Source organism: Etheostoma spectabile, chromosome 7 (assembly GCF_008692095.1).
Source record: "Etheostoma spectabile isolate EspeVRDwgs_2016 chromosome 7, UIUC_Espe_1.0, whole genome shotgun sequence".
Lineage (NCBI taxonomy): Eukaryota > Metazoa > Chordata > Actinopteri > Perciformes > Percidae > Etheostoma > Etheostoma spectabile.
In genome coordinates this window covers 13,402,239-13,414,066 of record NC_045739.1, presented here as the reverse complement: position 1 = coordinate 13,414,066, position 11,828 = coordinate 13,402,239, and the positions used below count along the sequence as shown (strand labels likewise).

Here is an 11,828-nt window from a genome sequence, read left to right as displayed (position 1 = left end):
AAAAAAGTTGTGGAAAGAATGGCCATTGCAATCCAATATCTAATGATCAATAAAAATATATATTTATACTACTATGATATATGAGAAAGAAAAGCAGCAAATCCTCACATTTGAGAGGCTGGAACAAGACAATGTTTGGTACTGTATTTTTATACAGCACATACACATATTACACATACTATTTTTGCTTGAAAAAATAAGGTCTATTTGCAAGCATAAAAAAAGAGTCTCAACTTGTAATTATCATTCTATAATATTATTAAATGGCAACTGGAATTCTCACTTTAGCTATAAAACACTGAAATCAACTAAAATCTTTAAAATGTTTTATTTGTTCCTGTGATTTATTTGGTAGTTTGCTCTTTTCTTCACAGGCTCTGGCTATTGCAATACAGGAAGCCAAGCAACAGCATCCAGACATGCAGGTGACCAAGGCAGTTGTTGTCAGGGAAACAGAATCATCCACTGAGGATCGACACGGGGCATCAGAGGTACGGCTGCCATGTTGACTTCAAGCAATAATATCTGGCCAGGATTTAGCCCACAACCCCTACTTTGAGATTAAGGGATTTATGGTTGAATATCTCTTCTTTCTTCACCTGCAGTCCTGATTTCCTGAGACAAGATCGCCCCCCTTTGGACCGAAAGTGTCAGTGCCAGACCTGAAATTGCCATCCACCATCCCTACTGATAGACTACTGCCAGTGGTGCTCAAATGGAGCCTCTTGTACACACACACACACACACACACACACACACACACACAAAGCTGAAACAAGACTCTTCTGAAATTCTTTTTATTTTCATTCAAACATTTCACTTTTCAAATCATTCTAGTTCAGCAGAGTGATTTGGCTGGCTACAAAAAAAAACTAACATTCATGGTCCTTGATTGGTCAACAATATGCCACCAGAATTCCAAACATCTGGAACAACTAAAGAGAAAAAATCCGAATCCAACTAAATTCCCTGCAAACCTCTCATGCCTCTATGTTCAAGCCACTTGCTTAAGTATTCCTCAAAGGTCTAAGGGAATCTGTGCACTCATTCACACTGTGGAATAACCCGAGGCCATGTGGGTACCCATCTCACGCAGAAAGTATCATTTGTAAAATAGAAAAGAAAGGGTCATGCACCTAGGAGTGCCGTTTACATGTCTGTGCTGCTGTACTGAAAAACAAGAAATCATGAGATCCCTGCTGTGTGTTGGAAAAAAAAAAAACTGCTGTAAAAACCTACTGTGTGTGTGCTTACGTGTAATAAGTAAATTAATCCATTACATCTAGCTCCAGTACTGTTAAAGGATCCAGTGAAGCAGGGTTTAGCGAGAGCAGAGCAAATCCTGCTTTTAGTTTTCACTCTTGCATAGCCTGTCTAATGAACAAATGAGCTTTGTCCCACCCCCTTCACGTTGACTGATGAGGATGCTCTGAGCAGAACGGATCATGTAGAGCAACAAGGTCCTCTGGTGGTGCTCGTTCAATTTTTCAGAGCTTGTCTGATTACTATACTTCCCTCTATCTGTCTCACCTGAAAGATTTGACTTCTGTAAAATGTATTGGACCATGGTGTGTCAGTTGCTGCATCATGATGGACTTTGATTGGACTGTTAGAGAATGGACTGTGTATGTGTCTGGATATTAGGAGCTGTGAACACACAGTGTACCTGTCGTATTTATTCAAATGGTGGTGATGTAGTTTCTGAGCATGCTGGTGTTTCAGAATCAGCCCAGTTTCCTTTCCCAGCCTTTAGATATGCTTTCAGAATCCAGCTGCATATAATACCACTTGTGTAGTCAGTACTTAGAGTAGACTCACACCCTTGTTCAAGTCACAGAATGGGCGGCTGCATCAGTAAAACTAGTATTTGAGATAATGTTTGCATGATAATTTCTTGCATTATTAGACTGTAATTAAATAATATGAATATTAATTCTAGGACGGATGGCTCGTGATGATCAAGATATAAAGGCTGTATTTACTTTTGTAAGTATTCACAATGTGAAGTCGAATCTGAGGTCTGACAAGTAAAAAAATAAATTAAAAAAATAGGAAATTCAGCTTCCTTTATAGGAAATGAACAGTATTTATCAGAAATAGTGGGAAATATCAAGCACACATTACACTCCTTTTAGTAATCCCAAGATGCAATGACAGCACAGTGGCTACTGTTTTATCTCATTCAAGCCACTGGTGCTGTTATTACATATTGCCTTGCTTTTAATTGAATCCACCCCCCCCCCTTAATGAAAAATGAAGTAGGACTGTCATGCCTACATTCAGTTGTGGTAACTGATATTTTCTCACGGCTTTTTATTGTACAACACATTCTCTTTATCTTTTCACACAATTTGCAGAAATGGTATTATGCATCACAACCCTTCCATTACTCTTTCAAGGCAAAGAACAGTGTTATAAATAAAATATACAGTAGGAGCAGAATCTTTGGAATTGTAGTTTTGTGGGATTTGGTACATGAATGTTAGCGGGATGCCAAAGGCACGTGCTGTAGTGTGCTCATTAAGGTAGCAGTGAAATTGTACAAACTCTGATTTTATATGAAAATATTTGTATGAACAAGCTACTTTTGATTACAGAGTTTCAAGAAAGTCAAATGCATAAACTTGACACGGCAAGGGTTCCCTTTAATTATGGTGTCTTTAACTTTACTTGCAAAATACCTGTCCTTCTTGCAAAAGTCACACGTTACATATTAATCCATACATGCAGCAGCAAATTCATTCAATTGAGAAAAAATTATGTCAGGTTTATGAGGGTTTTACTGAGGTAGAACTTTGGCTTTCAGACACTGAACTTCTCCTGTCAACATTCACGTGTAGTGTTATTCCCATTGTATTTCATATTTTGGTTCCAAATCCTCTAAAGTGATGATCAATTATGGATCTGGTGAAGAAAAAAAACAATGCAGCCATGCATTCCGTGTATTGTATGTTTGATGCCGTTTGGTGGATTGTGAAGATGTAAAGTAGTTAATTGACATGGGCATGATGTACACTAGGGGGCACCAGTTACCAAAAAGAAGAGCGCTTTGCAGAAACATTGAGTATACCCAGCTGAAAGCCTTCTTGCCATTCTTCTCTAAGAGGCAAAATTATCCAAATCACCCTTGGATCAAACCTTCCTCTTTCCAGAAAAGGCCAGTCCGTGGAAGTCAAGTACCAGACTGATTCTTCAGAGACATTTGGCTGTGGCACCTGGTGTTGACATCTGATTTGACGACCTCTGGCTGACACTTAAACCTAGCTCTCTTCTTTCTAGAGCCCTCCTCCTCCTCAGCAGCATAATCTCCTCTGCTCCGCTGCTCTCCATTGCTTGGTGCCGTGTCTTTGCTGTACATTGTACTTGCAGTCATTTGAAATTAATAAAGAACAGAGAAAAAGAGAACAAGGTGAGAAGGGAATCTCTCTCCGTTTGACCCCTTTCACCTTATCTGGTTGGCTTATTATAGCTGGTGTATATTTGTCCAGTAGGCCCTTAAATGTAGTGCAGCTACTGTAGTTTTCAATCTTGAAAAAATAATGCTGAAGAAAATATTTGTTATATTTCTAGGTTTTTCTGTACCAAGTGCATTTGGTTTCAGGGTTGTTAAAGAAAAGCAATGTATTAATACACTAAAGCTGTCAAGTGTATTAATGCAGTTATTGCTCACCTGCAGTTTTGCTGAATTTAAATTGTTTGCAAGCCGCAGTTAAGATGCTGCAGTCATCTCACAGCTAAGAGAAAAAAAATTGAATCATACAGATGTTAACACAATCTGTATTAAAAATAACACAGACAATATTTTAATGATGTGTTAGATCACTGCACCAAACACATCTCAAGGATACAACAAATAACTCACACTTACAGGTACAGATGTGTAGATATTGATTGCACTTATGAGCATCTGTTCTCAAATTATCGATCGGGACCATCCATGTAGGTAGAAGAGAAGAAATGCTGCTCTTTCACAAAGGATTGAATCAGTTATTGTGAAGAGAAATGGGCTGAAACACAGGTCTGAAATACAGCTACAGGATATAATTGCTTAAAGTCAGGGCTGCAAAGTTTCAAATGTTCTAGTTTTTGCACCCCAAAGTGAATGCTTTAACAATATCTTCCACCTGTGGTCATGTAACAATTTTATTTGCTTAAGATTGCACTTTGTTGACCTATTATCACAATTATTTAAACAAAATTAGACCATGTAATTTAAATTTAAGTTATTGAGGTTTAGGTGCAGAAATACAAACTGAAAGTTAGTATAATTTATGTAGTTTCATTTTCTGCTTCAACTGTAACCCCTTTTTAAAGTGTGACCTGTATGTCAAATTAATGAAACTGTGAGTTTATTCTGATCTTAATGACTACTTACTATGTGCTAGTCAGACCATAAGAGCTTTACATCACATACCATGGCCTGATGAGGCATGGCCATTCTGCCTTTTTTGGCCTCTTGCGACATTAAATAAATAAATGAGGAAAATGGCATTAGGTTTATTAAAAGCAGGTTGATCCATTCAGACATCCTTAGCAACATAGGTACGTACACTGACCAATCTCATGCCAAACAGCAGCTGACAGTAAAATACCACCCCTACTTTGTAATAAGCTATTATAGAAAAGTCAGTAATTACTGTCACTTGTACTGTATTACAATGCTCATTATGAAAGACATAGGAAAAAGGCATGTTTCTGGCCCAAAGAATATGATCTAAAGAGTAACAAAAGTGAAGAATCCATACAGCGTACAGTAAGGTCAGTTATTCATAAATTACAGTATGAGTGAGCTGAAACAAAATTTGGATAAACAAAGGAGGACAATAAATAAAACTCTTAAATAATAACATCATGGATAATAATCATAAGACTTAAGGCGCATTTGGGACCTGAGGATTTCATACATACAGTGTACAACAATGTGGCTCAGCGTGCCTTTGTTACACACTTATCATGGGTGAGGGAGGAAGGTAAGACATCAATTAATCAAAACAAGTCTGCTGTTTACAACGGAAGCCATATAGAGGGTGTACACACTGCATTTTTTCACAATGATACAACAGGTGGAACTGAACCTTGTTGGCTCAATACCTTTGGTTAAAGTCAGTTTCATGGCAACTCTTGAGGTTTCAATGTAATGTGGAGTAACGTAAAGGCATGGCAAAATTACAAAGGTCCCAAATGGTTGTTTTTTTTCATCAAGCAATGAGGCTTAGCTTGGCAGGGATAATAGTGGTTTTTCTTCTTAGACAGTGCAGCAGGTTTCCCAAAAAGAAAGGGGAAAACAATTTTCTTGTCTTGAACGTAGTTAAAATATAACTTCACTCACATTACAATGAGCTATGTAAGGTCTCCTTCATCCCAAATTCTAATTCCAGCATCCATGAAAAGTCCAGAGGTACATACAATATCCGTTTAACCGAACCTGCGCAGTCCCACAGGAAATACATTGTGCATCACACACCACTGGGCCTTCAAGCTTAAAACCATATGAGAATATCCACTGGTCAGAAGGGAGCAAAGAAAGAAACATCTTCAAAGAGACTGCTGTAGAGTCACGGTGTCCTTTCACTTCCAGAAAAGCAACTACTGAAAAAGCCAGTTCTTTTCAATTCCTTTTAAAAGGTGGAGGGGAAAAAAATCCTCACAAAGAGATCTTTGTAGAAAGAAGAGAAAAGACACAGTAAAGGAGGGAGCAGGTGGAAATGTGGCTGTCAGTCTCTTGTTGTCTCTGACCAGCTGTTTCTCTTCTTAATAAGCAGCTGTAGTACCTGGTTGATGCAGATGTTTGTCATAGTACAGTCCTGGCTGTGAGGATTAATGCTGCAAGGTTAACCAAGGGAAATGCAGAAGACTCTGGGGCTGCTCCCGTGGCTATGAAGCCTGAAATACACAAACAAATCAAATTAACTTTAATTATGGCAGCAAAAAATACAGCCAATAATACAATGCATTCAGTATGAAGAGCTACAGTGTGGTGTGAGTACACAACTATGTCACTAGATGGCACTGGTATGCTGTGCTCAATTATGTCTTTCAAAGAACTAGACTGCAGACATTGGGTTGAAAGGAAAAATACACTTTTAAAGAACCAGCAACTGCCAATATTCTTTGCATGTCTGAACCCATTTTGTTTAATGATGAATATTTCTCAATCAGGGGATGAGAGATTGTATTTATACAGCTAAGACAACTGTAAACACAATGTTCATTAGCTTCAAAGACAAAAAGCTTATTTGAAGACTTACCATTTTGCACCAACATTTAATAGGGAAAGAATACCTCATAGAAGAGTCAGAGATACCAATTAATCAGCCTGAAAAGATCACAATGCAGTGCAGCCACAGAACATTGTTGTGTTTACAGTGCACACTCACACATCGGTCTCTCAATTTAGGGAGAGGTAGACAAAAGAAGTTGAGAAGGATTGGAAACAAAATGATTCCTCATATGTCAAAATCCCCAGTGAATGGGTGTTTGCAGATAGATTTGCCTGTGACTCAAAACAGGCTCAACTGAATGCATCTGTTTTTGCAGTGGTGTCTCACAAACAGAGACAGACATTTTCTGTCCTACCTGCTATCTTGGGGATGGTAATCTGGCGGCTGCTGCTGCCTTCCCCTCCCTCACTGAAGGGTTTGATCTGGATAACGTAGTCCTGGTTGACCGGCAGTGACAACTCCAAGGAGGTGGTGTTGGTCTCCACCACACTGGGACGGCTGTTTTTGTCCTGGCTGTACATCACCTGCAGGAAGTAGAAAGGTACAGATGATGAAGCCACTCCAGATTCATTGCATCAGTATGAGTGGTTTTAAGGTGTCCTTGTTGATGCATTGACAAGACAATCTGAGTTGTAGTTTGTGTTTCTTTCAGACAGCTGTGTGAGATGCAATGCGTTGCCTCTGAAACTAACAAGGATGAATCTTACTGTAGATATCTGCACGTGGCTGTGATGGACCAGAGGAGAGGGTGCACCACAGATAAGGGGAATGTAGACGTAGGAGGCTGCAAATTAATGTCTGACCTTTATTTTTTAGATTGATAAGCCTAATAGCACAACAGAAGGATTCATAACCTGAAATGCAATATCATTAAAATATCTATTATGCATACAAGGCTGCTATGACAAGTCAAAGGCCACAATCTGGGAAGATGACAATCAATCTACAGGTAACAGGTATGTATGTTCTACAATGACCTCACTCTTAGGAAACAATCAGAAACGATGTAGCTAAAGATTATGGTGTGCATGTGTTGTCGTGATAAGGGGATTGTTATTTTATATTTTAAGGAGACTAGGGAATTTGTGGAGAATTTAATATTAAATAAATACACATCGCACCTTCATTACTTCAGTTTGAAATAGTTAGAACATGGCTGGCTGCCCTTCCAGATGTAAATGCAGTAACTCTACTGTGAGCAGTTTAGATTAGCTTCCTTACTTAGTTAGCAAAATCAGTGAATTCATAAAGAAACCCAACAGTGAACTCGTATGGAGTCAATGGAGAAAACTTTCTCTTTTATGTTACAATCTATAAAAACCTTCACTCATCAGAGCTCTTGCCAGTCTAGTTTAAGCACTCTGCAGTGGAGAGGTGAAACACTCTCCACTCCTTACCTTATATCCTGTGACTTCTGACTCATTCTCCAGAGCATGCACTTGGTCCCACCTCAGGATGACCTTGGAGTTGGAAGTGTCCCACATGATTTTGACCGGGGCTTGACTCGGTGCTGGAGGAGGACGAGAAGAGTGGGAGACGGAGGGGAAGAGGAGGGAGAAAAACAACAAGCCATACGGTCAATGAACAGTAAAGTCAAGAACCAACTCAGCATGAAGGAGATTTCTCATTATCAGTTTATCATCCCACTGTTAGAGTGAGCAGAGACTCTAGGAATATGTGTGTGAGAGTGAGTGTACAGCTGTTGGTGAGGGGGTGGTTGGGGAGAGTGAAGAAGACACATGTGAGTGTGTAACAGGTATATTTAAACTGTGAAAATAATATACATTATAAGCATATACGAACATAAGGTGCTGCTCATCCGTAAGATCCCTGTGACATTTTTAAACACTAGTGGCTCCATGGAGAACTATTTTGATGAGTGGGCCCATTTGTTTAAATCTCATGCTCTGCAAGCACGAACACAAGGACGCACATGTACTGTATCTGCTCATTGACACGCAGGTGACGTATAGGAAGAAAAGAGTGAAACAATACAAAGAGAATTTAACTAACGTTTATGGGAAATCTCTCAGCAGGAAACATCTCATCATTTTCCAGCAAGACCTGCATGTTAAATTGCACAGTGCCACCGTAAATTAAACTGCAATTTACATCAAAGATTTGCTATGTCTATGAAGTGCTACTTGATGTCCCTCAATTTCACACTATCCTTGTTAGTAAGACTCCAAATGTGGGGATTGAGAGGGCTTATGACATGCAACAAGGGTCCCCCGGCTGAAAGTTGAACCTCGGGAGTTCTAGCTTCAGGGGATAAACTGGGGTACCCTCCACATGGTACTTTTAAGGTGTACTTGCATAGTGAATATTCCCTACTTTCACTCTAATTGTTGAAACATCATTGCTGAAATGAAATACATATCAAAGGACCACGCACCATTAGCGAGAAGGAAAAACAACACAGGAAAAGCATGCACAAAAAAAGACACAGTCCTTACGTGGTTTCTTGGTTGTGACATTGACTATGATGCTCTGTGGACCCACTCCAGCACTGTTATAGGCCCGCAGAGACATGTGATATGTGCTTCTGCCCTCCAGATCCCTGATGAGTACTGACGTTTTATTCCCTACTGTCCTGATCACACTGGCTGTGTCCTGTTTAGTCCTCTCACCCCAGTACTGCAACTACAACCACAAAACAAATACACAGATTATAGTTTATAAGCTTGCATCTGATTTGTAACTTGATACTTCCATCTGTAACTGCACTATTGTGGGCATTAATCCCGGTGGGCTTCATCATACTCATCATACACTGCCAGTTTGCTTCATGAATGAATAATTATATAGACACTAATACAAAAAGGTCATCACATTGCTATCCAAGATATAATAGCACTAGCTCTTGGCACTGTCCACTACATTTGTATGACTCCTATTGTGTGGGCATGTGTAGGTTTGACCTCATAGCCCAGGATGCGTCTGCGGTTGTTGCTCCAGGCCAGCGGCTTCCAGGTGACCTCTACCTCGGATGCTGACACACTCTTTGCCCTCAGCCTCCCTGGAGCTCTGCTGGGCTCTGAAGCACACAGGACAGTCAGGACACGGATGGAGTAACAGATTCACTACACCCACGTCTACCGAATGAGTTATCAAATCTACTCTAGCTACATCCAATTTATCCATATAACTGTGTGAGGAGGAGTGAGTGCTCCAACATTAAGTCCTGGATAGTCCACTGAATACAATGTTACAGCCCCTGAAAATGTGTGGCCAAATCTGAACTATTTCTCTGTTAAATTAAATATTCAAGAATAAATGTGCAACAACTTAAATTTTGGTTAAAAAAAAACAAAACAATGTTATCATTAAGAGTTAAGCAGTCACAAACTCATCTGATCCACTTCATCAAATTGTGTGGGTGTGGTTTGATCAGGTTAGATTCACAGTGCTCAACAGCAGCAAACAACCCAACAACTGTCACCAAATTGCTTTGCTAAATTCATCTTATTCCATCTGAGCCCAGCCAACGCAAACCAGTGAGAAGAGCTCAGACAAACAAAAAAACAATGAGAAAAAACCCAAATTGTTTCTTTCATTCTTGGCAGAAATGATTTGCTTTCATGTACTGTATGACCACATCGGTCTAGGTAAGAAAATGTGTTCTCAGCCTTTCAAGGTGTTTGGAAACAGGATTTTAGACTCAATCCACTGTGTCCACTTTCAATGACAGTTATTTGACATTGACAAGTGTGTGCTTGTCAGTCTACTTGTTCATGCACAGCACTGTGGCACTGGGTGTTTATAAAAAACTGCAATCATGATAAAAAGTGGTAAAAATAAGACTTAATTTCATAGGTAATCACTGGCACAGTGCAAGTGTTGTACATTCCCAGAGTTAAGCTAACACATGCTTCGCTGTATAGTTGTGATGGTACACACCTTCTTCTGCTGAGTAGATGGTGGTCACTGGACTAAAAGGGCCTTCCCCTCTGTTGTTGTAAACCCCCACTTTGACTTGGTAAGGGGAGAAGGGAGGGATGCTCTCATTCTTGAAGACATATCTAGAGGCATCCGGGGACGTGACAGCAGCCTGCATCCAGCCCTGCGCCCCGAGTGGGCGGAAAGCCACCACGTAGCCAAAGCCCGGACCGCTTTGCAGCTCCTCAGGAACAGGCTAAGGAGATATGAGTCAGAAGGATGACTCAAGATGACTGATCTAAAAGAAATTAATACCTAAAAGAAATGCAGTTATGTTTGGATAAGAGCACCTAAGCGGAATTGTGCTGAGGGTGGTACTGTACATACAAGCCTTGCATGAACTTATCACTCCGTCTGACTAAGTGGTTTTGTACGGAGGACAAATAAAATGGAACTATCCAAAACGAGCTACAGTCATGCTTTATACTGTTTCAATTTCACATTAAAAGAACTAGGTAAGTTGGAAACATACAAACAGGTTCATATCATACATTCATATGTCAATTGTGTGTTTTTAATTAAAACCATTACAATTGTGCATTTGAATGTAGCACATGAATACAAATAAATTCACATCAATTATATGTATCATCATATGTGAATACAAATTTACCTCCCACGTGATGACCAGCTCTGAACGTCCTCCACCACCACCATTCACTCTGGCCGGAGTCACCCTGGGAACTAACAGATCAACCACAGTGTTAGAAGTATCCGTTTGTATAATTAAGTATCTGCTATTGGAATTGACATTATGGAGTATTCTGTAGCTCACCATTACATTACAAGAGATAGAAGTACTGAACATGTCCAACAATTATACTTTAAAGAGTACTCCACCTATTTAACATGGCACGGATCTAACACTGTCAGACTCAACATTGACAACGGTCTATTTTATTCCATGCAGCCTTCTTCCTTGTCGAAACCTGGCACCTACATTACCCACAATACAACACAAATGCAGACAGTTCGGTCAGAAATTCAGGTGTGTACTGGCAGCTAATCTAGCCTCAAGCCGCTAGCCTCAAGCAGAGATGAGGAGTGGGCTACAGATGTCTGGTATGCTCACATATTTCTAACTCCACCTACAGATGCTTTTCCTATTCAAACTTTTAATCTTCAGCCCCAACCAACTCAAGTGACATCACTTTTATACAATGCACATGTGCAGTAGAACTCCACAAAACCTTAATTTTGATGTGCAGCACAGTGGATACAACTTCAAATCCAAACACCTTAGAAGCCGTAAGCCCTGCACTCGATTAGAGAGTCTTTTTAAAGTTTGGTCATTCTTAAACCATATATTGCTTGATGATTTTTTGTTTATCCATATAAATGTACGTTTGTGTAAATCGGATCTATGCATATGTATATGTAGGTGCATGTACCTGCAGTTATATATAACAACTCTATATGTATGGTTACTTATACACACATTTGAGGTGGGTGTTTCCCAGGGAACATTTTAATTTAAAAAGATTTTAAGCCACTCCTTTGACTCAATTTGGGTTGATGTTAGTTCTGAACCAAAGATATCGTATTTATTTATGTATTTTCTATGCCACTGCCATTTTAGGGACTTGTTTTTTCCTCTCTGCACACACTCACATGCTCACACTCACGCACACGCACACACACACACACACACACACACACACACACACA

The 11,828-nt window shown here is 39.7% G+C and overlaps 2 protein-coding genes across 11 annotated transcripts in view; one reads left to right on the top strand and one right to left on the bottom strand.

Annotated features, from left to right (window-relative positions):
• si:dkey-178k16.1 (band 4.1-like protein 1) overlaps window positions 1–2,908 on the top strand; it is a 39,028-nt gene extending 36,120 nt beyond the window's left edge. For all 10 annotated transcript variants that reach the window (XM_032520795.1, XM_032520794.1, XM_032520790.1 and 7 more), the window contains 2 exons: window positions 375–491; window positions 606–2,908. In XM_032520795.1, coding sequence (XP_032376686.1) covers window positions 375–491; window positions 606–611 — 123 coding nt within the window. In that variant the 3' untranslated portion in view covers window positions 612–2,908. The remainder of the gene's footprint in view (window positions 1–374; window positions 492–605) is intronic.
• Window positions 2,909–4,477: 1,569 nt separating this feature from the next.
• cntn3a.1 (contactin 3a, tandem duplicate 1) overlaps window positions 4,478–11,828 on the bottom strand; it is a 79,639-nt gene continuing 72,288 nt past the window's right edge. The window contains exons 17-23 of the mRNA XM_032520800.1: window positions 10,774–10,844; window positions 10,122–10,356; window positions 9,143–9,258; window positions 8,678–8,864; window positions 7,619–7,731; window positions 6,577–6,745; window positions 4,478–5,883 (exon numbers count right to left, since the gene is read on the bottom strand). Of these exons, the coding sequence (XP_032376691.1) occupies window positions 5,792–5,883; window positions 6,577–6,745; window positions 7,619–7,731; window positions 8,678–8,864; window positions 9,143–9,258; window positions 10,122–10,356; window positions 10,774–10,844 (983 nt within the window). The 3' untranslated portion in view covers window positions 4,478–5,791. The remainder of the gene's footprint in view (window positions 5,884–6,576; window positions 6,746–7,618; window positions 7,732–8,677; window positions 8,865–9,142; window positions 9,259–10,121; window positions 10,357–10,773; window positions 10,845–11,828) is intronic.